This window comes from Hydra viridissima, unplaced genomic scaffold, assembly GCF_058129835.1.
Source record: "Hydra viridissima isolate aposymbiotic clone 2 unplaced genomic scaffold, HvirCarnegie_v1 scaffold_15, whole genome shotgun sequence".
Classification (NCBI taxonomy): Eukaryota; Metazoa; Cnidaria; class Hydrozoa; order Anthoathecata; family Hydridae; genus Hydra; species Hydra viridissima.
Window position 1 is genome coordinate 329,097 of NW_028324314.1, and position 27,858 is coordinate 356,954.

General features: G+C 29.7%; 1 protein-coding gene and 2 pseudogenes across 2 annotated transcripts; all 3 read right to left on the bottom strand.

Annotated features, from left to right (window-relative positions):
- Nucleotides 1-27,858, bottom strand: part of LOC145182606 (uncharacterized) — a 286,819-nt pseudogene that overhangs the window by 148,974 nt on the left and 109,987 nt on the right.
- LOC149878014 (uncharacterized) lies at nucleotides 179-3,052 on the bottom strand (annotated as a pseudogene).
- Nucleotides 12,737-20,656, bottom strand: LOC149878015 (uncharacterized). 2 transcript variants are annotated; one of them, XM_090072433.1, is made up of 4 exons: nucleotides 20,326-20,656; nucleotides 17,074-17,126; nucleotides 16,748-17,002; nucleotides 12,737-15,789 (listed from the first exon to the last, which is right to left on the bottom strand). In XM_090072433.1, the coding sequence occupies exons 1-4, from the start codon at nucleotides 20,352-20,354 to the stop codon at nucleotides 12,914-12,916; spliced, it is 3,213 nt and encodes a 1,070-aa protein (XP_089928559.1). In that variant the 5' UTR covers nucleotides 20,355-20,656; the 3' UTR covers nucleotides 12,737-12,913. The 2 variants fall into 2 exon arrangements, with proteins under 2 accessions (XP_089928559.1, XP_089928560.1); XM_090072434.1 differs by lacking the exons at nucleotides 16,748-17,002; nucleotides 17,074-17,126 and having other exon boundaries at nucleotides 20,326-20,645.

A 27,858-nucleotide genomic window follows, 5' to 3' on the forward strand; every position in this document is an offset into this window, starting at 1 on the left:
TGTTTATTAGTTAAAAATCTATTTAAACAATTATACATAAATAAGAAAACAATGAACATAAATATAATATCTTCAATCATAAATTATATATGATTTCTTTATCAGATAGAATCATTCTCATGATACATTTATTCTCCTCCTTCCTCCATCACGATCTTTTGCAAATCGAAGCCATGCTTTAATGGCACAAGCAACCTCGGCATCCGTACTGCGGCATGTTGGAGGATTACGTCGAACAGCATCTAAATGAAATAAAATATGTATTAAGCATACACACGCATAATTGTTAACTATAAACTAATTTACTTTCATTTTATAAGAAACACCAAATCTTAAATTAAAAAATCAAATAGTAAGATTAAATAATGACCGTAAATGCAAAAAAAACGCACTATTTATAATTTGACAAAGCCTGCTACTGCCAAAAGCATACTTTCCCCCTTTTCCTTTCCAATTACAAATCACTGCTATGTTATTTGACATCAACCGCTTCATAACATTTCTAGTTGATTCACTGATAATTGTTCCACCAGACTGACCCAAAAATCGTGTCTAAGGGAAAAAAAAACAATTTTAAAAGACATTATTTACTATGTCTTTAAAGTAATTTAAATAGAGTAACTAAACGATCATAACAAATATCTTACAAGCTTTCCCTGAAGATCATTGTAAACGCAATCTGTTTCTAGTTTTAGTAACTGTTCCGTTGATGAAACAGGAAGCCCAAACTCATCAAAACTTGTTTCTATATTGCCACGTTGCTGTTGAGCCAATAATTGTTGTGGAAGCAAAATTATAGTTTTGTTATTTTGTTTGATCTCTTCTAATAATATAAGTTGCCTACCATCATTTACTAAATGTGAAGAAAAACGAAACAAAGATTTTTTAAATATGCATAAAATAATACTTTAATAGAAATAGAAGTATATAGGAACAAAAGATTTTCTTTATACCTTTAGTTGCATATGAAAAAACAAACAAAGTCACCATTAATGAAAAAAAAAAAAAAAAATGAAACATATCTCCAGTATCGCGATTAACCAAATCAGGTGATTTTTCCTCTTGCAGTGCCCTAGTAAGCATTGGCGTTGGTATCGATGATAGTAGTGTAGTTTGGTTGTCTATTTACAAAAACTATTTAAGCTTGTATATATTTACTTATATATACGTTTTAGTAATTTAGTCGTGCTTACAGTGTCTCAAAAAATTATCCGACCAAACAAGTTTTTCCCAAAAAAAAATGTTTACGCTCTAAATTATACTAAAAACAATGAATAGCGATACTTACTTTGTCTGTCATTTCAATTCTATTGGGAATAGTATGTTATTTAGCGTTCATATTTTTTGATTCATGCTTCAGTTGGTTTATTATTTGTCCTAAGAGGAACTTAGTATTGAATAGGCTTGTAAAAAAATTATCCAACCAAGCGATATTTAGGTAAGTTTAATTAATTTTATTTAAAATTTGTTGAAATATTTTAGCAAATTTTTATACAATTAATGAAATTGCATAACAAAAAACTGTTTTTTGTAGTAAAAAAAAAAATTATGTATAAAAAAAAGGTTTCATGTTTTTTTAAGTACAATGGTGGGAGGTAAACGTCACTGGACTGTTTCTCAGAGAAATTTAGCTGTTGATCTAGTCAATCAGGGTAAAACCTATCGTCAGGTGCAGCAAGAGACTGGAATTCCTCATAATACAGTATCCGACATAATGAAGAAGTATAATTTGATCGGAACAACAGCCACAAAAGAAGGGCAGGGTCGCAAAAAAAAGACTTCTAAGAGTTTTGATAGAAACTTAATTATACAAGTCAAGAAAAATCGCTTCATTTCTGCTCGAAAACTGGCTGAGCAAGCTGAAGAGAATTATGGAATCAAATTATCCCATCAGACAATCAGAAATCGTATCCGAGACCAGGGATTTCAAGGACGACTTGTGCGTAATAAACCATATTTGAGTAAGAAACACATGAAAAGAAGATTGGAGTTTGCTAAGAAGTTCAAAAACATGCCGTTAAGTTTCTGGAAAAAGATCCTGTGGAGCGACGAATCGAAATTCAACTTAAAGTCATCTGATGGAGCCCAAAAAGTTTGGAGAAAAGCCGGAGAAGCTTACAAATTAAGCTGGGTAAGAGGAACTGTCAAGTATGGCGGCGGTAACGTGATGGTATGGGGTTCAATGGCTTGGAAGGGTGTCGGAAAACTCCAATTTATTGATACTTTAATGGATCAGGTGCAATACAGAAACATATTAAGGCAAAATTTGAAGTCATCTGCTCGAAAACTTTGGCTAGGATCTGATTATACATTTCAGCAAGATAACGATCCCAAGCATAGTGCCACTAAAACCAAGGAGTGGTTTGCTGAAAATAATGTTAAGGTCTTGGAATGGCCCGCACAATCACCGGACCTTAATCCCATTGAACATTTTTGGGAAATTTTAGACCGAAAAATTGGAGATCGGTCATTTTCCAAAAAAGATACCCTCAAAGTGGCAATTGAAGAAGCCTGGGAAAAGATTCAACCAGAAAAAACAAAATCTTTAGTTGAATCAATGCCTAGACGTCTAGAAGCTGTAATCCAAGCAAAGGGAGGCCCAACAAAGTATTAAAATAATTGTTTTGTTATATAATAACTTGTTATGAAACAAACAATGTGTTTGGTCGAATTTTTTTTTGACAATAAAAAAACGACCTAAGTTCCTTTATTTTAAGACTAAAAACCTTGTGATTCATATTTTACATTAAAATAAATAAAATCTATTTAAAAACATGTTCTTTTATTTTCATCAATTTTGAGTTTACCAAAAAAGTCTAAATTTATGAAAATACAGCACTTTTTTTAGGAAAAATATTTTAAAAAATGTTTGGTCGGATAATTTTTTAAGACACTGTATATATTTAAAAAAAAATACAAGTTAACCTTCTTTACTAAAAGATGAATCTTTTACAAATGATGACGAGGGAGAGCAGATAGTGGATTTAGTAGATGAAATATTTAGTCGAAGCCCATTTTGAATTACTATGCACAAACACTTCATTATAAACATAGTAATATCAATTATTTTTAAAAACAAAATATGGTATAACATAACATTTCTTTTTGAAAAATATTAATGTCATTTAACTTTGATGGATCATAAATGATTCATAAATTTATTTTTAAATATGCAAAAATTAAACCGGATTGCAACTGAGGATGAGGAGGAGTAGGAAACTGCAGGTTTGAAGTTGAAATCGAAACAGACAAATTTTTTCCACTTTCTGATTTTGCACTATCTGAATCTGAATCATATGCTTCATTCCATGAAATTGGTAATGACCTAAATTGGTTTTTTTAATCTTTTTAATCTTACCAAATTTTTTAATTAAAAAAAAAGGAATTGAAGCTCTTTCTAATAATCTATAATTTATATATAATAATCTAAAAATCTCATGCAGCATACCTAAAGTTATGGGGTTCCTTCCATCTATTGATAAAATAAAACTTCATTTTATATCAACAATAGATGGAATGAACACCATCACATAGCATATAATATGCTATGTATGTTATGTGATATGCTATGTAACAATATGCTGCATATTGTTACATAGCATGCTTTTAAACATCACTTTAACAATTAACTGACATAATAAAACAATTTGAAGTAAGAATAAAAAAATTACCTTTTGACTTTTCTTTTTTGTGTGTCAAACTCTGATTCTGTTGTAAGTTCTGAGCAGTTCTCTGCAATGTCCAACTTCAAACTAGCAACATATATGCCTTTAAGATAATAATAACTAAAATGAAGTTTTTTTCGAATTAATTAGGACATTCAGAACCATTAAATGCATGTAAAATAAGCTTACTGTAAGATTGCAGCACTCTAACAAAAAACCGTTTCCAACTAGGTTTAGGAGGCTCTGCAGATTGTACAGCTTTATTTGTTTTAAGGTCAGTAGTATACAATGGCCAAAAACAAATGCATTTTTCGTCATTATATTGCAGCCAGTTAATAGGAACAACAGATAATTCATTGGTTTCATAAAATGTAACAACTGCAAACATTCTTACCCAAACAATTATCAACTAAAAACAATGTAATCATTATTATGACATTTGCATCAGTTCAAATCGATAACATAATAACAGAATAAACCGAAAAAACAGAATTATAATAGATAACTTCCAAACTTATTTTAAACAAAGAATATAATAGATAACTTTAAAATTTTCAACTCAGCAGCGCACAGTGTATCGCTTCGTACAAGCTAGGTGGACAAAAGTCATATCAAGAAATCGACTAATTGATAATATTTTCACAATAACAGTCCTACATTAGTAATAACTTGCGGTGTTAATTATGAAAAACATTACAGAGCAATGAGTTATAAGCAATTAAAGAGGCATTAAAATGTAATTTAAATTTTGAAAAAAAATAATTAAAAGTTTACAATGGTTGCATTAACATTTAACAAGAATTAAAGGAAGCAATCATTTTAATGCAGCGATGGGTTTTACTTTTGAGGGTAAGTGCTATTTAATTACATTAAATATTTTATTTCAAAAAATTTTAAGCAATATGTGTTAAAATATGGTTTAAAAAACTGGGTTAAAATTGTAAAATATTTTTTGGTTTTTAGTTTTTAAATTTATACAACTTTTTGTATCCACATGTATCCAAGCTAATTTATTAACAGTGTTTTGCTAAAGTCCTAAGGTGTACAACAAAGAAAAAATTTTCACCACATAAATCCACAATTTTTTGTTATTCAATTTCATTTAGATCATGTGCGCTCTTTTTTTAAAAAATGGAGTTATTTGAAGAATGGCAAAGACATAATCAAGAAGAAAGAAATTTTCGTTTAATGGATTTTATTTTGCAAAGATTTTGTGTTACTGATGTAACTGATGTGGCTAGAGATTCTGAGAGGTCTTTGCAGTTAAAAATTTCATGTATGGCTTCAAAATTCGCAAAAAAATGGTCTGCAGCACATATGATGATGGAGCGTTTTTTAAACAAAAACAAAATTTTGTTAGAGGGGGCATATGTAGAAATTAAAGTAAGTATATACCAGAAATGTACTTTTTCATCATCTGGAGAAATTCAAGGACGACCAAAAAAGAACTTTGAAGACTCGTCCTTTAAAACCAAAAAGCGAAGGGTTGAAAACTTAGTAAAATCGCAAAGTGCAACTGAGTTGACCACAGCTGCTGAAGTAGCATGCCGTGCGTTGGGGCACAGAAACCAAGCTACTTTAATCAGAAAAAGTCTGGAATCATCAGAAAAAATTAAATCAAAAGACTTTATTTGTGGGGGCAGGCAGTTAAATCGTGACGAGGCATTAGCTTATTACATTGACTCTAAATGTACAAGTCATTCTTATAAACAGACGAGAAAGTGGTCTTTAAAGGCAGGGCATATATTATTTCCATCTTATTATAGTCTATGCAAGTCGAAAAAGTTATGTTAACCATTAGATGAACATATTTCTGTTACAGAAACACGTGCCGAAATTAGCCTACAAGCTATACTTGATAAAACTACTGAACGCCTAATTGAAGCCCAATGCGAAGTTCTTAAAAGTATTGCTTTTACTACGCCATTCACACTAATTAGCAAATGGGGATGTGATGGGAGCTCCGGTCACAGCACATACAAACAGAGATTTAAAAACTCTGATGCTACTGATGAATTTCTGCTTGTATTTTCATTTGTTCCGTTAAGACTGAGTGACTCTCAAAATATTATTTGGCAAAATCCACGACCTTCATCCACGCTTTATTGCCGACCAATTAAATTTATTTTTTCAAAAGAAACAAATCTTTTAACTACAACAGAAACTAACCAAGTTTTAACAGAAGTTTCTCAACTTATTCCAACATCTATAAGACTCAAGGAATCTCAAATTACTGTTAAACACGACCTAATACTATCAATGATAGATGGAAAAGTTTGCAATGCCTTGACTGACACAAGTTCCCAACAAAAATGTTACATATGTGGTGTAACTCTTAAAATGATGAACGGTGAACTAAAAGACTTAGTTGTTAAAAAAGAACATTATGGTTTTGGTCTGTCTACTTTGCATGCGTGGATTCGTTTTTTTGAGTGCATGCTACACATTAGCTATCGTTTAGATATAAAAAAGTGGCAAGTTAGAAGCGATGAAGATAAATTTAGTGTCCAAAAACGTTCAGAAGATATCAAACAAAAATTTAAAAAGCAGATGGGTCTTATTGTAGATAAACCAAAACCTGGTATTGGGAATACAAATGATGGGAACACAGCTCGCAGGTTTTTTATGAAGCCAGAGTTGAGTGGCGAGATTATGGGTTTAGACATCAATCTCATTAAAAATTTCAGTATTTTATTAAGAACACTTTCCTCTGGCTATGATATTAACTATTATGAATTTGAAAAACTTTGTTCTGAAACCAGAACTCTTTATATTAATCTGTATCCGTGGTACTATATGCCTGTTACTGTGCACAAAATACTTGTACATAGCACGGAAGTTATAAAAACATGCCTTCTTCCAATAGGACAACTGTCGGAAGAGTCTCAAGAAGCCCGCAATAAAGATTTTTGTCGATTCCGCGAACACCTTAGAAGAAAAAATTCACGTATTTGCACAAATATAGATTTGCTCAATATGCTTTTAGTAACATCAGATCCTGTCATCAACTCACACAGAGAATTGTTAAGTAAGAAAACTGGTAAACTACCGTTGGAAGTTTTGAATTTAATTATCCCACCTATAATACCACCACAGCTTGATGAAAATAGAATTATGTGTGACGATGAAGATTATTTAGAGTCCGATTCATCGGGTACTGAAAGTAACAATGATTCATCCGATAATAATTAATTATTAATAAAATATTTTTTTATTTTACGTAGTGTAGTGAGTATATTTTTATATTTTGTATATTTGTAGTGAGTGTATTTTTATTTTAGGCAAAATTTTATTACATTATTTATGTGTTGAAATTTAGTTTTTATTTTAATACTTAATTATCTTTTTCAAGACAAAAACTTTTAAAAACTTAAAAGTAATAAAATATCGTCTTTTTTACAATAAAATTAAAAAAAAAAAAAAAATACTTTTTATAGTAAAATTGACTTTTTGGCGCCCCTTTAAGCTTAAACGGGGTAATTTGGCCTCTGCCTGCCCCAGGCTACCCAACTGCATAACTAATCAATAAAACTCAGGAATGAAATTACAAAGCAAAATATTTTTGTCCACCTAGCTTGTATGAAGCGATACACTGTGTAGCGTGGTAAAAAAACGCTAAAACGAACTTTAAAATATGGATGACACAATATACAAGAAGAAGGTTACCATCACGAAAAAAACAACAAAAAAAGCCGTTTTTTTGTTTGTTGCTAACCCGAACTTTACGGGAAATCAAAATGATTAACTTTTTTAAATTAATTTTTTTTGTTTGTACATGTGTATATATATATATATATATATATATATATATATATATAAACACACAACATTATATGTATATAAGCTATATATTATTTGGTATTAACTTTTTATATAATAAAAACATATTATTTTAAATATTCATATAACAAAAATATATTGTTTAAAACATATGAAAACATTATATATATATGTTATATATATATATATATATATATACATATACATATATTCAACAGTATATGTATAGCCTAGCTTTTAGAAATATAAGCTATTTGTTATTTGAAATTTAGTTTTCATATAATAAAAACATTGTTTATCATTTTGTTAATATTAAATTTCTCTATGTTCAGGAACCAAAAGTCCTTCATTAATTTCAACAATGTCTTTTTTGATATCTAAAGAAAAATCATATTGGAAAAGGCGTCATGATGTTAAGAAAATTGTTGAAATGTATCTCGAAGAAGACTTTGATAACAGTCAAAATGTTATTGTAGATAGTATAGGTAGGGCTGATTTACATTTTGATCCAGTTTATACAGAAGAGTTGGTAAAATCGGACAACTTGGTTATTGACGTAACAAGTATATACAGTTCAGAAGATGATATTATTTCTTCAGAATCCAAATCTTTCGATGATGATGTATCTGATGAACAGTTAATTCCACTTTTGAGAGAATGGGCAATAAGTTTTAACATACCAGTGACCCTTTTTTCACAATTGTTAAAACTACTTCATCCATTCCACAAATTCTTGCCTCTTGATGCTCGCATTATATTGAAAACTCCACGACAAATAAATATAAATCATTTAGAAGATGGTATTTTTTGTATATGATTGCCATGTTGGGGTCAAAAATAACTTAGTTAAAATGTTCCATGCAAAAAAATTGAATTGTTTGTTAAATAACTCTATACCTCTTTTGATTAACACTGATGGTTTGCCTATTTACAAAAGTTCTACTTATCAATTGTGGCCTTTTCTTGGAATCGTGAAAGGCTCTCCTAGTGAGAATCCTTTTACTATTGGTATCTATGGTGGTAATAAAAAGCCTGCAAGTGTCAAAGAATTTTTAAATAATTTCATTTCTGAAATAAAAGTTCTTGAAAGAGAAGGAATTTTAATTGACAATCATTTGTTTCAGGTTACAATTTCGAATTTTGTTTGTGACGCGCCAGCTCGAGCTTTTTTAAAATGCATAAAAATGCACTCAGGTTATAACTCATGTGAGCGCTGCATCCAGAAAGGTGAATGGGTTGATGGAAAAATAATATTACCAGAAATTAATGCACCATTATTATTATTATCTTTTGACAAAATATTTGATCCTTCACATCATCATGCTGCTAGTCCACTAAAAAAGCTTAATATTGGATTGGTTGGCAGATTTAATCTTGACTACATGCATCTTGTGTGTCTTTGAGTGATGCGCCGGCTTTTAGCTATGTGGAAAAAAGGCCCTTTAAAAAGTAGACTTTCTGCAAAGCTGATCACTCAACTCTCTGAGCGTTTATGCAATTTTCAATTTATGATACCAAAAGAATTTAGTCGCAAGCCGCGATCTCTACAGGAGTTGGATCGTTGAAAGGCTACTGAATTTTGTCTGTTTTTATTGTATACTGGACCAGTTGTGCTTAAAAAAATTTTAAACGATACTATGTATCAACATTTCTTATTATTTTCTACAGTAATGTATTGTTGCTTAAAAACAAATCATTGTTATCACTATGCCGAGTATTCTCGTAAACTTCTTACTCAGTTTGTGGAACTTGCTCCTTTATTGTATGGACAAAGCATTTTCGTTTATAATGTTCATAATTTAATCCACATTGTTGATGATGTTTTATTATTTGGAGCATTAAATTCAGTGAGCACATTTCCTTTTGAAAACTACCTCGGAAAGTTAAAAAAATTAATCCATCATTCAAATTTACCCCAACAGCAAATCATGTCGGTTGTCTGAACATGAGCATTTATTACCGACTATGGCTAATAAAAGTAAAATAGAGCTAAAATATGTCCATTCCTTTTGAATTTATCAATGCTGATTGTGTTCAATATAAAAAATTGCAGTTTGACAACATTTTCATTCGTGTATCTAAAAATGATTCATTATTTTTGCTCAAAAACGGTAGTATTATTTTAATAAAAAACATCTTGAAGATTGACAATAATATTACTATTGTTTATCAACAATTTTTAACAAAAACTTCATTGTACGAACTGCCACCCTTCACAGCTAGCGATTTGGGTATATATTCTTTATCCAGACCAGATCCAATTTTAAAATGCACTCATTACACCCAAATTGCTAAAAAGTGTGTTGGATTTTGGTGTAAAGAAGGCCACTTGGCTTGCATTCCTTTTGCTCATAGGTTTTGATGATTGATCCTCTTTTTAACAGAGCACATAAAATAAGAATAAAAATGTGTAAAGAGTTTATAAATGTGAGAATAATCAAAGATTTTACAAATGTCAGAATAAATTTTAAAAGCTTATTTAGTTTTTATTTCTAATTAAACTTACAATTTTGTCTACAACAATTCTATAGTTAGTATACTAACAGTTATAGTCATATAGTTATAACAGTATAAATGTGTATATATATATATATATATATATATATATATATATATATATATATATATATATATATATATATATATATGGGCAATTCCATTTTTAGCTTACGTTACACGCGCAACAACTTTATCAAATATTTGCATATTTAAACTGTAAATTAAATTTTTAGCTGATTTTTATGAAAGCTGTCTGTCTAAAGAATAAAACAAGCTAAAAAGTTTTGAGTCTGGCCAAAAGAGGGCGAATTTATTACTGAAAATGCCACTTAACTTACTTTACGCAGAAAACTAGGTAAAAAAAGTGTTGCAACTTTTAGGTCGAATACTTGCGAACCATTAATGCGGATCGTGTTAGAAATTTTTATAAGATGTTGAGAATTCAATACTAATTATAATGATAAAAAAAAAGGTTATCAGAGGTGACCGGCTAAGAAAGATATACTTGTTTTCTTGATACTAGGTTTTTAACTTACGTTACATCACTTACGTTACCTTGCGATTATTTTCGTGGAATTTTTATATCTATTATTTCGTGATAGATTTTTTAGAGTTATGTAACAAAAGAACGGCAGTTGTATTAAAACTCATTCATTCAAAGTAATTAACAAAAGTAATTTTAAAAATTTTTTGTTTTTTTCAAATCCCTTGGGAGTTGCGATGAAAAACGTTTTTTTTATGTTAAAAACTTTACGAAAAAAGCCCTGTAACTTTTGTAAATAAATGTAGTTTTAGCTTACGTTACACAAATTCAAAATGAAAATGTGCCTTAACTAAGCATCGTTATTCAAAAATCTTAATGTATAAATATAGGATTTAATATTCTTTCACATATGATATTACAAAATTTAAGTTTTCAAATTAAATTTTAGAAAAAACAAAACTTGATCATGTTTTTGTTAACTTACGTTACATGAAAATTCCAAAAGTTATTTTATTATTTTTTTGAAATATATTTATTTTTTAAAGAAAAAAATCTGACCAACAAGAAATTGAACATCTTAGCTCCATTATCACTTTAAAATATTTCGGAATATTCAAAAATAATCATGGGTAAAATAACATTTTACAGTGGTACTTTTTTAACATGAATCAATGAGAAAAACTGTAACTTTCGGAACCATAAAAATGACTTAAATACATTTATTTTAGAACTAAAGGTATATTTTAAACAAACTTTCATGTGTCTACATCAATATTCATTTGTTAAAAGCTGACAAAAAAGAGTTTAAAATCTGACTACTTTTTCAGTTTCCGCCGTGGAATTGCCCATATATATATATATATATATATATATATATATATATATATATATATATATATATATATATATTAACTTTAACTTTTTAGTTATAACAGAATATACATATAATTATAGTTATATAGTTATAAGAGTATATATATATATATATATATATATATATATATATATATATATATATATATATATATATATATATATATATATATATATATATATATATATATATATATATATATATAACTATAGTTGTATATAGTTATAACAGTATATATAAAATAACTATTGTAAGTATACTAACAATAGTTAGTATATATACTACCTAATATAAATTATAAAAAGAAATAAAAAATTACTATTGATTTTTTAAAAAAATGACGGTAACAATGGTAGTTATAATTATTACTACCACCGTTACCCACAATTTTTTTCAAAATTTTTTAAGGAAGAATGATTGCATTTGTTGGCCCAAAAAACTATTTGGATTAACAAATGCAATTACATATGTCAACATAAGTAATGCAGTTCCACTAACTATCGTAAGATTTTTGCGGTAAGCCCAACTTTTTCGTAAGATTTTTGCGGTAAGCCCAACTGCGAATCTAACACAGTTGCGCTAACTAACGCAAAATATGATTGGCCCAACAGCATATTTAACGCAGTTGCCCCAACTAACGCAAATTATGGTTGGCCCAACAGCAAATCGAATGCGGTTGTGCCAACTAAAGCGAAACACGGTCGGCCCAACAGCAAATCACACAGGGTTGCGTCAACTACCGCAAAACAACGTTGGCCCAACGATACAGGCTGCTCGGGTAAACGCTTGTGTTTTTTTGGAATATTTTTTGAGGAATTCTTTATATAATATGTAATGTATAACCTTTGATTCATATGAAATTTTCTTTATAAATACGAAACTTGCGACCCGAATGGTACATTAGTGTGACTATCATTTTTTTTGGAATATATTTTTTTTTCACATTTTCTTGTTGAATGGCTTTCGCAAAGGGTATTGGGTTTAGAATGATTTTGTGTGTACGGATGTGGAAATGTTTGAATGTTTTGTAAAATGATAATAATCTGATTTTATTTTTACGTGGCGTGTACATTTTTTGTACTCATTTTTCTCTGCAAAAAAAGAGCAATTAATTTTGCTAGCCACATTCTTATTTAACGTCAAGCTTAATTATGATCAAAATAATAATTATTATGACATTTTAATTACTAATCAAATAAAAAATTTAATGTTTAAACAATATTATAAAAAACTAAAGAACTTTTGGCTTTTTATTTCACTCTTACATCAAACATCATTTGAAATTTTTGTAAAACCTGTCCCAAGGGTATTCCTCTGAAACTTCAAGTTTCAGTTTTAATTTTCTATTAATCCGGCTGTAAATAATTTATTATTATTAACTTAACACCCCTTTTGAAAATATTTCATTGAATTGCAAACTTCATTCAAAAACTTAATACCAATTCTTATTTTTCTTATTAACAACTTCCATCGTCTTCAAACGTTTTTATCGTACATTGGATAAAAAACTTCCGATAAAAAAAGATATAAAAATCATATAAATCTACTTATAAACAAAATTCATGTAAAATATAATTGGTTGGCATTTAGGAAAACGATTATCTTAAAACGTCAATTTTCCATTTCTTCTCTCCGTTTCAAGCAGATCGCTATTTTATTTTTTAAATCCGATGTTGATGGATGATTGACACCTAAAATATCCGTTCGTATTTTATCAACTTGATAATAAATTTCTAAAGCTTCATTATATTTTCCCATTCGACTCAAACAGGTTGCTATATTATTTTTTGTATCCAATGTTAATGGATGATTGATACCTAAAAAATCCGTTTGTATTTTATCAACTTGATAAGAAATTTCTAAAGCTTCATTACACTTTCCCATATCACTCAAACAGTTAGCTATATTATTTTTTGTATCCAATGTTGATGGATGAACAATACCTAAAGTATCTGTTCGCATTTTATCAACTTGATAATAAAGTTCTAAAGCTTCATTATATTTTCCCATTCGACTCAAACAGGTTGCTATATTATTTTTTGTATCCAATGTTAATGGATGATTGATACTTAAAAAATCCGTTTGTATTTTATCAACTTGATAAGAAATTTCTAAAGCTTCATTATACTTTCCCATATCACTCAAACAGTTAGCTATATTATTTTTTGTATCAATTGTTGATGGATGAACAATACCTAAAATATCTGTTCGTATATTATCAACTTGATAATAAATTTCTAAAGCTTCATTATATTTTCCCATTCGACTCAAACAGGTTGCTATATTATTTTTTGTAGCCAATGTTGATGGATGATTGATTCCTAAAATATCCCTTCGTATTTTATCAACTTGATGATAAAGTTCTAAAGCTTCATTATATTTTCCCATTCGACTCAAACAGGTTGCTATAATATTTTTTGTATCCAATGTTAATGAATGATTGATACCTAAAAAATCCGTTTGTATTTTATCAACTTGATAAGAAATTTCTAAAGCTTCATTATACTTTCCCATATCACTCAAACAGTTAGCTATATTATTTTTTGTATCAAATGTTGATGGATGAACAATACCTAAAATATCTGTTCGTATATTATCAACTTGATAATAAATTTCTAAAGCTTCATTATATTTTCCCATTCGACTCAAACAGGTTGCTATATTATTTTTTGTAGCCAATGTTGATGGATGATTGATACCTAAAATATCCGTTCGTATTTTATCAACTTGATAAGAAATTTCTAAAGCTTCATTACATTTTCCCATATCACTCAAACACTTTGCAATATTATTTTTTGTACGCAATGTTGATGGATGATTGATACTTAAAATATACGTTTGTATTTTATCAATTTGATAATTAATTTCTAAAGCTTCATTATATTTTCCCATTCCATACAAACAGGTTGCTTTATTATTTTTTGTATCCAAAGTTAATGGATGATTGATACCTAAAATATCCGTTCGTTTTTTATCAACTTGATTATAAATTTCTAAAGCTATATTATATTTTCCCATTCGTTTCAAACAGTTTGCTTTATTATTTTTTGTAGCCAATGTTGATAGATGATTGATACCTAAAATATCCGTTCGTATTTTATCAACTTGATAGTAAATTTCTAAAGCTTCATTATATTTTCCCATTCGACTCAAACAGTATGCTATATTACTTTTTGTGTCTAAAGTATTTTTATTTTTGTCTCCGTAAGATGTTGTGTTATAATTTTGAATGGCATTGAGGATGTTTATTGCTTCTTGAAAAAAACCTTTGTCTGATAAGAATCTTTGGATGCTCCCACTCTTTTTATGGAACACTTCACACATTTTTGGTTTGCTAATACAAAACATGTGGATGAAATGGTTATAGAAGTGCTTCCCATCGTCAACATGTACTTTTACGTCTTTCAACTGTAATCTAAAAAAATTGACGATCTTTTTGTTGCATATTTCGGTTATTTGTTTTCTACTCTGATAACATTTACACGCTAATTGCGTCATTTCGTGCATCGTGTATTTGTCATTGTCATCTTCGAAACGATCAAGCAACGAAAAACGGACTAATAATCTTATTGCTCGATTTATCAAAAGCTCTTTGTTTATTTTCAGGTGTTTTGAAATATTGTGAATAAATTTTTTTGTAATGTGTTGACCGTCGCAATACGATAAGTGGTTTAACAGTTCTAGTGACTTTTTATTCGACGTTTCTATTTTGTTTAATACCATGTTAATTGATGTCATTGTAGACTTTGTTTCCACTTCAGTGGGAATACCTTCCTCGAGCATTTCGAAAGGATATGATTGAAAAAGATCTAAATATTCCTGCAAAGAAACGCTATTGTTGTTTATATAGCAAATGGCTTGATTAATGGCGAGTGGATGATATTGAAGCACATTTGTTATTTCTTTTAGTTTTTCGTCGTCGTTTCTTAATATTTGTTTAATATTTCTTTTTGCGAAAAGTAACGCATCTTGAGGCGAGAAAGAATGAATTTGCACTTGATTAACATCGGAAGACCATGATGTCCATTGCGATGTTACCAAAGTAAATGAATTTGTTTTATATGAAACGTATCTTTTAAAATTCTTCACACTCTCATCGTCGACGTTGTCGAAGATGTAAAGCGTTTTTTCTCTTTCAAAATACTGATGTATTTTCCTACAAACTATTTCAATATCGAACGGATCGCCTTGAGAATCTTTTACGCTCAAACCAAGTTGGTGACAGAGATTAGTTATTGAAACTTGTATTTTGTCAAATGCTGCATCGACCCACACAGCACTTTCAAAATAGTCGTTGTGAATTGCTGCATACTTTCTAGCGAGCTGCGTTTTTCCTATTCCAGACATTCCAGTTAAAACCGTGATTGATTTACCTGTATTGTTTGTTTGGCACACGCATTCATGAATTTGATTAAGTTCATTGTCACGTGAAAAGAAGGCTGTTGTCGGCGGCAGGACACCGAAAACGGAATGTCGGGATATTAACTCTAAAATACAAAAGCTTTACATTTTTAATAACACGGTGAGATTTCTGAGGAATGTTTAGAAAGTTAGTATTGAACGGCATTTCGCTTTTAACTTGTTTTTGATTGTTAAAACATAATAAATTATACCCAAGACTTAAATGACAATTAAACCTAAGATTTCTATTTTTAAAAACTAGCAAAAACTGCTTAATATAATTTTTAATTCGCTTACTATTATTATGATGAAATAATATATCTATAAGTTTAATTTTCAAGCAATTCCAGTTGTAAACGGTATTTAAAAGAATTGCAGTTTTTTTTAGAAAAAGCAATTTACATGTACAGTATTCCCAGAGGAATATTTTGAAATTCAATTTGAGAATCTCGCAAAAACCTATAATTCTTTCGAAATCGAAATCAGTGTTCATAAAAAAGTATTTGAAAACATTCCTTGGGTGTTACTGCATAAAATCCTAACGTTGAAAAAAAAATTTTTTACGTTAGAAGTATATGAAGTAACACCCTTTGGGGGAGGGTAGGAAGTTAAAAACGGGCAATGTAGGTTGGCTGCAAAAAAATTGAGACAGCGAAATTCGGAGTCCTGTCACATTTAGTTTTTATTTCATATTTTTAAATCATTAATATTGTAAACTAAACAATTAAATATAATAATGCTATGAATGAACCTTTTTTTGAACTTAGTTCAAGTGTGAATTTAATCCGCAAAATTGCTAAATGTTTTTGCTGATAAAAGGCCTGAAAGATTTGTGACATAAATAAACTAAATAAATAAAGGAAAGTTTGTCCTTTTTAAAATTGTTCGTTTTAGGTAAAAAATATTTGTAACGGTCTGCAGTGTTTTAACCTTTTTTGTATATTTTGTGTTTTGTTTTTCTTATCTCTAATAAATATTCAGGGGCAGCTGGAGAACTTCGGCATGCGAAGGCGGCACTAAAACTATGAAGCTCAAAATACCTACTTCGTTCGCATTCACTGATCAAATCTTTACGCTTGCAAAAAAGTAATCCTCTTTTCACATCTCGCCATTTTTTTGATGAATTATTCTTACGCCATTGGTTCAGTGTTTGCAAAGTTTGTTCTCTCGTAGTTTCAAATTCCTCTTTTACATTTTCTATAGCTGAGTCATCAACCGAAAGACATCGAGCAAATTTTTGCCAATCATATGTCAGCAAATCAGCAAGCGTTGTAAATACATCTTGTGGAAATTTTTCAACTAAGAGAGAAGGTTTAATTTGAAAATCGAAAATCTGTCTCAAATGGTAAATATTAGAAATATTTTCTTACCCATTATATCGTCGAACTCGTTCTCCATGACAACTTCGTCTTTCAAAGTGGTTCTACGAAAAAGAAGTCCGTCATTGGTTATGACAATTTTCAGTAAAACGCTCTTAGATTTGTCAGCAAACTATTTTCACGGCTAATAAACGAGTATAAAGAGGAGTTATAGAAGTGAAATAAGCCGTTTGATATTAGATATTTCCGACACCTCCTTAGTCACTGAAACAAAATTGCCATTCCAGTAAACTTCCTTTTTAGAGAATACATTTTTCCATATCCACCAATAAATTTTTTAATTTGACTTAAAGTGGTTTGACTTACGGGGACTCTGCACTTTAAGAGCAAGAAAGATGCTAATAATCTATCTATCCAAAAGCAACACTTTTAAAAGAAACTGAAGCAATTCTGAATAATGCAGCAGTACCTGCATGATTGAGATCTTCTTAAATTAGGACTTGTGGAATTATTTTGAAGAATGATTAACAAAGCAATAAGTTAACGAACAGTTTTGAAGTCAAACTCGCACTTAGAAGCATAATTTAAAGGCGTATTTTGAAAATGGGACAAAGACTGTCGTATTTCACATATTTTCTTTAATTTTTTTAACTATATTTATAACAGTTTAAAATGTGAGAGGTTTTTTTAAAACGACACATTTTGTAGAAAAATATATTTGTGACAAAATTTGGATTTCGATGATTTATTGGATGCGACTTAAGTGGATTTGGATAGACTTATAAAAATGATAACTTAAATTTCTAGAACACTCCTAATATTTTCACAATTTAATCTTCGTTAATTGATAAGCGTAGACTCTCCCCGGGATCGCATTTATTTGTACCATTTTAAAAAGTAATACGTCATCCATTCAAACGTGAGCTTTTTAATAGTAAAAACTACAATCCAAGTTGTTTGATTTCGAAATGCGTTTAATGCAAACTGGGTGACGCAAATATTTTTCAATATGTTACAAAATGTTAAGAGAAGTTTCAACCGTGGTTTTCAGCGTCAACGGTTCAAACCAAGCTGCAGACTCTTTTACCTCTTTTTATTCTAAAATGCTCAATTACATTTATTAGATTTGGTTAATGAGTTTTTATGCAATTAAAGATGTCTATGATGTAAACAAATTAATTGAATCAAACAACTCTACCTAACATCGGAATTAACTTAGGGGGTATCGCCCTACCTCGAGTTCGGCAGAGACGCTTTTAACGTATGAACCTTTGACGTTTGGGACGAAAGTTCATTTGAATTGTTTTAATGTTAATGTTTTTTTTAGTACATAAATGTAAAAACATCATTTAAAAACAAGAATGTAGAACATTCTTTGTTAGCGAAAATAAAAAAAAAAGCCGAGTGGAATATTTTTGTTTAATTTAAACGAACGGTTCCTTTTCTTTACACTAATCAACGTCATTCTGCATTATTCTCTCAACACTGTCAAGGGCACTGGCATAGAAGTCCTTTGCATCAACTGTTACCTCAAAGAAAGCCATTCACTTTTTATATCTGCTTTATTTTCCTTAAAGTCATGCTCTACAGAACGTGCACTTTGTACTTTGTAGAATGCTTATACGTCTAAATTCTTGATCGGTAGGTAATAAACAGTGATAAGTGATTGGAAAAAATGTATGACAGCATTGAGCTCAACACTAGTTTCCATTAGATTTTTCAAAAAACACAAAACAATAAAGTTTTTGTTTTTTGATGAACAAGCATCAAAAAATGTTTGATGATTTCAAACAAATGTTAAGTTGTAGTGCCGAATTCGTCAAGCATTAAACACTTCACCAAGATTTAATTTAGGAATCGGTTGGGTTTGTTGCATGTGAAAGCACACTTTAATGACATTTTCATATTTTTCTTTTATAAGAGAGTGGAACTATTTTGCTTTAATTTTGTGCAGACAATATTCAGCATAAACTTTTACCTTTAGTTTTATATCAAACATATTTCTAATCAACTTTTCTTGTGTTTTCTATTATCAGGTTTCCAAATTCAACATCTAACATTGTTTAAATTCTTTAATTATTAAGAAAATGATTTGGAAAATATTTATATTGTCTTGATTTCTATAAAGTTTTCAAGTTTCTTCGCAATTTTACATTATTTAGCACTTTTTCCTCTCCCACTGTGTGAAAATCATGTTAACTAGTTAAGTTTACTATTGAATTATTTCTTTATTGCTTAAAGTTTGTCTAAAGTCTCCACATGTTTGAGTTTTCAGACATCCATTTTTAAAGAAATATTGTTCCATGTTTAACAGTCCAAGTTAAAATTATTGATTGGTTGAAACTCATAGCTAGCAATAGTTATGATCCTGATCTTTAAAAAAAGGGCTAGTGTAATACCAACTGAGCTTATCTACAGTTCCCAGGATGCAAAGCTTGCCTTGGTTTACGCGTTTTGTTGTTCTGCCTGCAAGCTATAATAACTTTTGTTTTCAGTGTTTAATATCTCTGTCGTTTTATCTCTTCTGTTTTACTAATTTTCAATCTTTTCCGACCTTCGTCTAGGGGTTTACATGTTAACAAAGTTATACATTTGCCATTTGCACTATGAAATTCAAAAGTAACAAAAACTAAATTTTGGCAAAAAAATGGACTTACGCCCCATTTGATTAACCTGCTATTCAATTGACTTCATTGAATTGTTTTTAAGTAGAAATGCACTTGTTGAAAGAGCCTCCACAAAGTGATTTACATTCAGCAATACTTATTCTTCTATGGGTTGTTTAATAAAACTGAGAAAGGTTTAAAACAGTTTTTAGGTCTTTGTTATAGCAAGCTTTGTTATAGCAAGCTTTTGGGAAAATAATTTAGCGCTTATGAAAATTTTTAAAACTTACTTTTTTATGTTTGTTGATGGAACTTAATGGATAATCAATTGTTTATTGAAACGTTGACTCTAAACTTTTTGAATATGCAACTTAGGATCATTTATTCTGATTTTAAATCCTTTGCTGATGGCATTTTTGGGAATGCTGTTACCCAATCAGATGAGTAACATTTCATAATCTTTAATAAATTTAATATAGCCTAAATAATTTTAATGAAGCTTTCTCTGAAACAGTTTTCTGATAGTTAGTTTCTAGTATTAAATTTCTCATGTTTAAGTTCTGATATTCAGTTAAAAAATTTGTTGTTGTTTAAGAACTCTCGTTTCATTCTGCTTTATTTTATCAGTTTTTATAACTATGAAACTTAAATTGTTAAAGAACAAGCGACACAAATAAAACAGAAATTAACGACGTACCGATTCATTTCGTGCTCTATTTTTTCCATTTTCCTTACTGAAAGTATTTTTTTCTGCGATCTTTATTAGAACAGCTGGTTGATGGAGAAAAGCAGTTTTTGTTTCCAAAGTTTTTCTTGAAGTTGTTTAATCCAGCACGTTAATGATTTTAGAATTGAGGCTTTAACCTCTAGGCTTAATTAAAAAGACTGAATCCTGCAACAGCAAACCATAAAAATCAAGAAAAATAAAACAAAAACCAGTATCAAATCAGTAAAATATTTGTATTGGTTTTGTAGTATGAAAAGTCACCAAACGATATCTGCGACGAACTAATCTGAGATCTGCGATCGGTGTGACCGTGTTTTAGTTGTAAATAAGCTCTCCTGCATTAAGATTAACTCTGTTGTTATTTGATTTTAAATTGGTATTAGATTTTTTTATGTTATTGAACAATGGCCGTCAATCAGTTCAAGTCTTCGTCAAATATGAGGACTTAATCAAATAATAGGATCAAAATTATTGATAAAAGTGTAAAACGTGTACAACGAGCTATTCTGAAAGAAACAGATCATTTGCTGCTAGGTAGGATCGACAAGAAATCGATTTGTAAACTTCTTTCGGTTAATTTTATATAAATTCGATTACAACATCTTTATTACGGTCTTTCTTTTAATCACCTTAAAAAGTCAGTAAAGTAAAAGATAATATGGAGTAGTAGACAAGAAAAGTAGCATAAAAATGTTTAAAATAAATAGAATTAAAGTTTTTGTTTTTCAACTGTTTTCAAAACCTTAATCGAAAAAATTTACAGAAAAAAGTTTTGGTATTTTTTAATGACGTCAAACATTTTAGGTGTTTAAAATATGATGGCGTGAAAAAAGATCATTAAGGTGATGTTGAAATTTAGAGAGGTAAATGTGGTGAGTAAGGTGCAATATTTAAATTGGGCAAAGTATATGAAATACATTGAAAAGAACTTGTGTAGACACTTTTGAACTTTTTTGATAACTAAAAAATATTTGGTGGCTAAAAAAAATTCGGTTTTTATTACGGTTTATAACATCTGATGACCGCTATTACGTGAAACTTGAAGTAATGTTATATAAACCAAACTAATTATTTAGTTTGTATAATAATAATAATAATAATAATAATAATAATAATAATAATAATAATAATAATAATAATAATAATAATAATAATAATAATAATAATAATAACAATAATAATAATAATAATAATAATAATAATAATAACAATAATAATAATAATAATAATAATAGTAATAATAATAATAATAATAATAATAATAATAATAATAATAATAATAATAATAATAATAATAATAGTAATAATAATAATATTAATGATAATAATAATATAAATAATAATAATAATAATAATAATAATAATAATAATAATAATAGTAATAATAATAATAATTATAACAATAATAATAACAATAATAATAAGAGTAATAATAGTAATAATAATAATAATAATAAAAATAATAATAATAATATATATAATAATAGTAATAATATATATATATATATATATATATATATATATATATATATATATATATATTTATGATTAGTAAAAGACTTCTTCACTCGAGAGTGCTCAATAGCCTTCTGGCAAGAGCAATTACATAGAAGATACGGCTACTTACCAACCCTATAGCAAGCCAGGGAATCAAATAATCTATATTCATAAGGAATCAAACCATCCTCCGAATATTATTAAGCAAATACCCATTTCATTGGAACGCAGATTATCGAGACTTTCATCCAGCGAGAAAATATTCGGCAAAGCGATTAAGTGTTATGAGGAGACATTAAATAAAGCAGGATATAGTCATAAATTAAAATGTAACAATACTCCTAATAATACTAGAAAGAAGTATAATCGAAAGCGTAACATTATATGGTTCAACCCACCATTTAGCAAAAATGTGATCACAAAAGTTGGCAAATCATTTCTTGATTTGGTAGACAAACATTTTCCATCTAAGCATATTTTGAACAAAATATTCAACAGAAACACTTTGAAAGTCAGCTACAGCTGCATGCCGAATTTAAAATCTATAATAAACTGGCATAACCAAAAAATCATCGAAGATATTGAAGATCAAAATAAGAAATCCTGCAATTGTATCAACAGGTTGCATTGTCCCCTAAATAAACTTTGCCTAACAGAAAACATACTTTACAAAGCTGTTATTTCTTCAGACCTTCCGAACTATTTAGATAAAATATATATTGGCATAAGTGAACCACCTTTTAAATTACGTTATGCAAACCACATTAAGTCGTTCAATACTATAAAATACAAAAACGACACCGAACTATCCAAGGAAGTGTGGCGCATAAAAGAAAAAAACGGAAAACCTTTTATTAAATGGAGTATAATCAGGAAATGCCAACCTTATCAACCAAGCACAAGAAGATGCGCTCTATGTTTAAATGAAAAAACTGAAATTGCCATCTATAGAGGCGCAAGTTTATTAAATAAAAAGCAAGAGCTGGTAAATAAGTGTAGGCATATGAATAAATACATGCTTGCGTCATTTGACAGTAAAGACTAATTTGAAGCCATTAATAAGAACAATTCTTTTTTAACGACATTTTTAACGGTTTTTTCGTTTTTCTTTAATGTTCTCTTTTTGTAACGTTTTTTTCATTATATATTTTGGCTGATGATTGCCGGCACGCCGGTATGAAACTTTAAGTACCAACAAAGTTGTCATCCTTCGCCGTATCTTCTATATATATATATATATATATATATATATATATATATATATATATATATATATATATATATATATATATATATATATATATATATATATAATATTTGCATTTCTTCAAGTCAAGCACTACGAGTCAAACTGTTGACTCATTCAGACAGATTCATATTTGCACAATTGTTCAAAGTAGATGTTGATTACACTCATTTTTATGGAGATTTTCCGGCATATCAATAAATCTGAATATTAAAACGAATATTTACACTATGCATGAACTAAGGGAATAAGGCTACATATACACTTAGGCTTGAAATTAAAGAAATGAATCAGATCACACCGAGCGAAAACTTATTTCAATTAGAATTGTCAATTCTTAAAAAACGATTACTGACTATTTTCAAATGAATAGAGACACTGGGCTAAAACAATTTTTCAAAAGCTAGGCTAGAATTTGAACGAGGAAGTATCTAATCCACTCTGGAGTGACCATTATTCCGCTAGAAATTCTCCAATTTAATCCAGCGTAATTTTTTTATATAATATTGTTATTAGTATTATTAGTAATATCATTATATTATATATATGAAATTGTTGAACCTGGGATAAAAAAAAAATAAAGGTTTTTAGGTATAACATTTATGACTCTGAAGTATTAGAAAATATTATGTGAGGATGGAATGTGTAATGAACTGGTACATGAGCATCATTTAGGCATAAAAGCTTTTTCATCTACGTGAGTCTTTACTTTCTTTATCTACGTGAGTCTTTAGTTTACTCTGGACATCTGTCCGAAAAAAAGAATTTTTACTACTCCCAATCTTAGGGGTTATACTTTTTCTTCCCTGAGGCGTTCACTGCTCAGTTTTGACTAAGCAACGCAAAAATGTTTGCAAATAAAATAACAAAAGAAAACTATTAAAGGATTTTAAAAAAATTATTCCGTTATTTTGGAAAGTTGCACAAAATGGAGAACAATTCGTTTTTTAGAAATTAATAACCCAAATCCATTTCTCAAAGCAATCTCAGAGAGAGAGAGAGGTTTGCCAGAGAGAGGTTTTAGTTTGGTTTGGTTTAGTTGAGCATTTCATAGGAGTGCCTTTAGCTTTATTGGCAATCTATATTCAATATACTATGCTGTTCATGGGCGCCGGCAGGATTTTTTACAAGGGGGGGCAAAATAAAATTCAACAGTGATATTTCAAAAACAACATAAATGCATTAATTAATCAAGTCATTTTATCAGACCAGTGACAACAAAAAATTAAAGAAAATGTAAAAATAAAGACACAAGGATTAAATCATTGTTATTCAGTAAAAAGAAATTGTAGTCGTCTGCGTTCACTGCCAAACTTATTTACAATTTGTTCCATAAATTCCGATTTTCTGGAGCGTATTTTTTCACGATGCACGCTCAGCATGCAAAGCCCAGACAAACGCTCATTGGACATGGTTGATCGTAGCCAAGTCTTCACGCGCCGCAATGTACTAAATGATCTTTCTACAGTACATGTTGTTGTTGGCAGTGTTATTAAAATGAGCAAAGCTTCACGAACAGCAGGGTAGAACACAGTCCTTGGTAGTAAATCTGTGAATTCGTTTATTGTGTTTTTAAAAGATTGAATGGCCCAAAAATCAAACCAAATTACACTATCGAGTTTAAAGTTATCAATTTTGTATACTTCATTGACAGTTGACATTTTCTAAATGAATTTTTCACGAGTTAAAGTTCTCATCTTCGCAGGATGAAGAAAACAAAGATTAAATTGAGCAATGTTATCTTCTAAAAACCGCGTTTGAAGCAAATCGATTAATGAATCGAGATAAGGGATATACATAGCCTGGCGAAAGTATTCCTCGACAATTGTATCCGTTGCTCCACAATTGTTTCGGTATAACTGCCTTGAACATTGCCTTGGTGGTGTTAGTTGAATGTTCAACTTTCCAGACAACTGGATCACTCTCTTGTAGATATCTTCACTGAAATGCATATCTGCCTTGTTACGGTGTAGGTTTATAACCAAGAGCAATTCGTGAATGTGCCTCTGTACTTGTGGAAGGTCTAGTTGAATTGCTTGAAGTGCTTGAGTACAGGGTTCCAGGAGAGCTGAGTAAAATGAAATGATAATTAGTCCAAATAAAAAAGTTGTTGAGCTGGATGCTAACAACAACTGATGTGCCAATTGACGTGTGTTTCCGGTTGCTTCATTAGATAACACATCCAACTGGGTAAATATTTGGTCAAAATTATCACAAAACACTCGTATGCTCTTATACTTTGCAGTCCATCGAGTCTCGCAGAGAAGAGGAACGTTGGGTATCATTGACCTTCTCTTAGGACTTTCACGGAAGAATGCAATAATTGACTTGATAGTACCAATTGTATTGCGAATTTGCGGAAGTGCACTCAGATCATTTAAACCAAGTTCAGTCTATGTGATGAGCAATGAACAAAAGCTGCCTTTGGATATTTCATTCTGATTCTTGATTGGACGCCGTTATCCTTTCCTGCCATGGTTGAGCAACCATCATATCCCTGACCTAACAGACGATCTAAATTGAGACCTAATGATAAACACTTGCTTAATATGGCGTCGGAAATTGAAGCTGCAGACATGTCGTTCAGTGGAACAAATCCAAGGAATTCTTCCCGAATCATTTGCTCTTTTGTTGGGTCGACAAAGCGTATTCCAATGGATAGTTGTTCTGTCCCTGAAATATCGGCTGTTTCATCAGCTAATACTGAGAATCCAATGGAGTTATTTGCAGCTGACACAATATCATTTACCAGAATCTGTTCAGATATTTTGATCAATTCTTTTTCGGTTTGATGTGATGTATATTTTGCATTCTTTGCAGCAGTATCAAGGTGATTTTTTATAATCTTATCACCAGCCTCAATTCGAAAGTTCAATAGCTGATGCATATTTCCTTTACTTCCTTCCTTCCCTCGCAGAGCCAAATCACTTGTTCCACACAACAAAATCGTTGAAAGGATAGAAAAGAGCTTCTGTCTGTTTGCTTCAACAATGCGTTTTACAGAATCATCAACCTGACATACAATTTCCTTGTTTGGACTCATTACCATGAAGTTTTCAGCATCTTGTTGAGAACACATATGCCATGACGATGACATGTGATTTCGAGCACGTTCGTTAAAATCCTTATATTTTCTTAAGGCTGTAGTAATAAATGCACCTTGAAAACCTCGATGTACCTTTTGTGGGAAAAGAATGCAATATATACAAACAGCACCTTTAAGTTTTAAAGAGTACGCCAGCCAAGGAGCATATTGAACCAACCATGCATGTCTAAACCGTCGCTTTCCAGCTTCATGTTCTGGCACATCTTTTTTAAAATCATAAGTTTCATGGGGCTTGAATGGCTCGGTAAGTATATGATACTTGAGATCATCATTAATTCTAGCTGTTGCCTGAATATAAAGTCCAACATCGAAACCTGAGTTACCGTTATCATTTTTACATTCTGATGATTTATCTCCAATCATAACCTCTGACGTTTTCTGCATGTTTCCATTGCATGCATCAACATCTTGTTGCTGTCTTGCATCACAATCGGTTTCACTTGGTGCCACTACCGGTTGAGGAAGAGTAATATGTTCCTGTGATTTATCGGAATCATCTGTAGTTGCAACACGTTTAAAATTGAAGTAATCCAAAATATTACTACTTTGTCGTTTTTTGGACATTTTTTTCAGTATTCTGAAAAAAAAATATTGTAAAAACCTAAATTTAGAACAGTCACAAAATTAAATAAATTGAAGAAACTTTTTTTCAAAAATTTTTTTTGATATCAATCATATATTTCTGAATAAAGATTTTACATTCATGGTTGTTTACAATCAGTAAAAAAACTAATGTGAAGTAAACACCAAATAATGCTAAATTATATAGTAATATAATGATTAGTTAAAAAACATTAAATAGAAGTTAGACATTCCAAAATACAAAACAAAAATTAAAATACAACAGGTTAATGCAAGTTAATCAAATTGAATATATATAATTATAATGATCAACATTTAGCTAGCAAAAAACACAAGGTAGTAGTATTATTAAAATGAATATAACACAATAAATTGGAAAAAAATAAATAGAAATACAATACAAACAAGAAATATTTTGCCAACAAACAAAAAAACAACAGCATAAAAAAGTAAATGAAAATGACACATTAAAAAATAATTTAAAAAATTTGATCACTGTATCCGATTCTTTCTTCGTTCGAAATTTATTTGTTTGCGTTACGAAAACAAATAAACTACGCAAATTGCGTAAGAACTTTGTTATTTTAATTCGATTTCTTTTTTTTTATTATTATTTCCTTTATTTTCCTTTTTTTTCTTCCTCTCTTCTTTTTGGTTTATATACTTCTCCTTTATCTATTGTTTTTTTCTATTTGTTCCTTTTTTATTTTTCTATGATCTGGTTCTATCATATTTTTTTTTAAACTTTCATTCAAACATCTTTTTTTTAAAATATAAAATATGCCTTTATAAAAAAGCTTCCGCCATCGTGGAAGTCATTGCATTTGATAGTAATATTTCAATTAAACTCTTGTCATTTACATTACGGTTAGTAAACTATAAATGAATTAAATTGATAAGATATCGAAATAAAATCTTTTAACAGTTAAAAGAAATTTTGTGAATATTAAAGTTTGTTATTTTGCTTTTCCAGGGGGGAGCAACTGCCCCCCCTTGCCCTTGCCTGCCGGCGCCCATGATGATGTTAGGTTGAAATAAAAGTTAAAAGCATCTTCAGTGTGTTACAACTTTA

Bases quoted from the DNA above. Each gene is read 5' to 3' on its own strand.
- LOC149878015 (XM_090072433.1), bottom strand. From the start codon at position 20,354: ATGGAAAAAATAGAGCACGAAATGAATCG. The intron at 17,003-17,073 runs GTAAGAAAATAT...CTTCTCTCTTAG, and splicing joins CGAGTTCGACGATATAATGG to TTGAAAAATTTCCACAAGAT. The intron at 15,790-16,747 runs GTAGGTATTTTG...TTTGTATTTTAG, and splicing joins GATCAGTGAATGCGAACGAA to AGTTAATATCCCGACATTCC.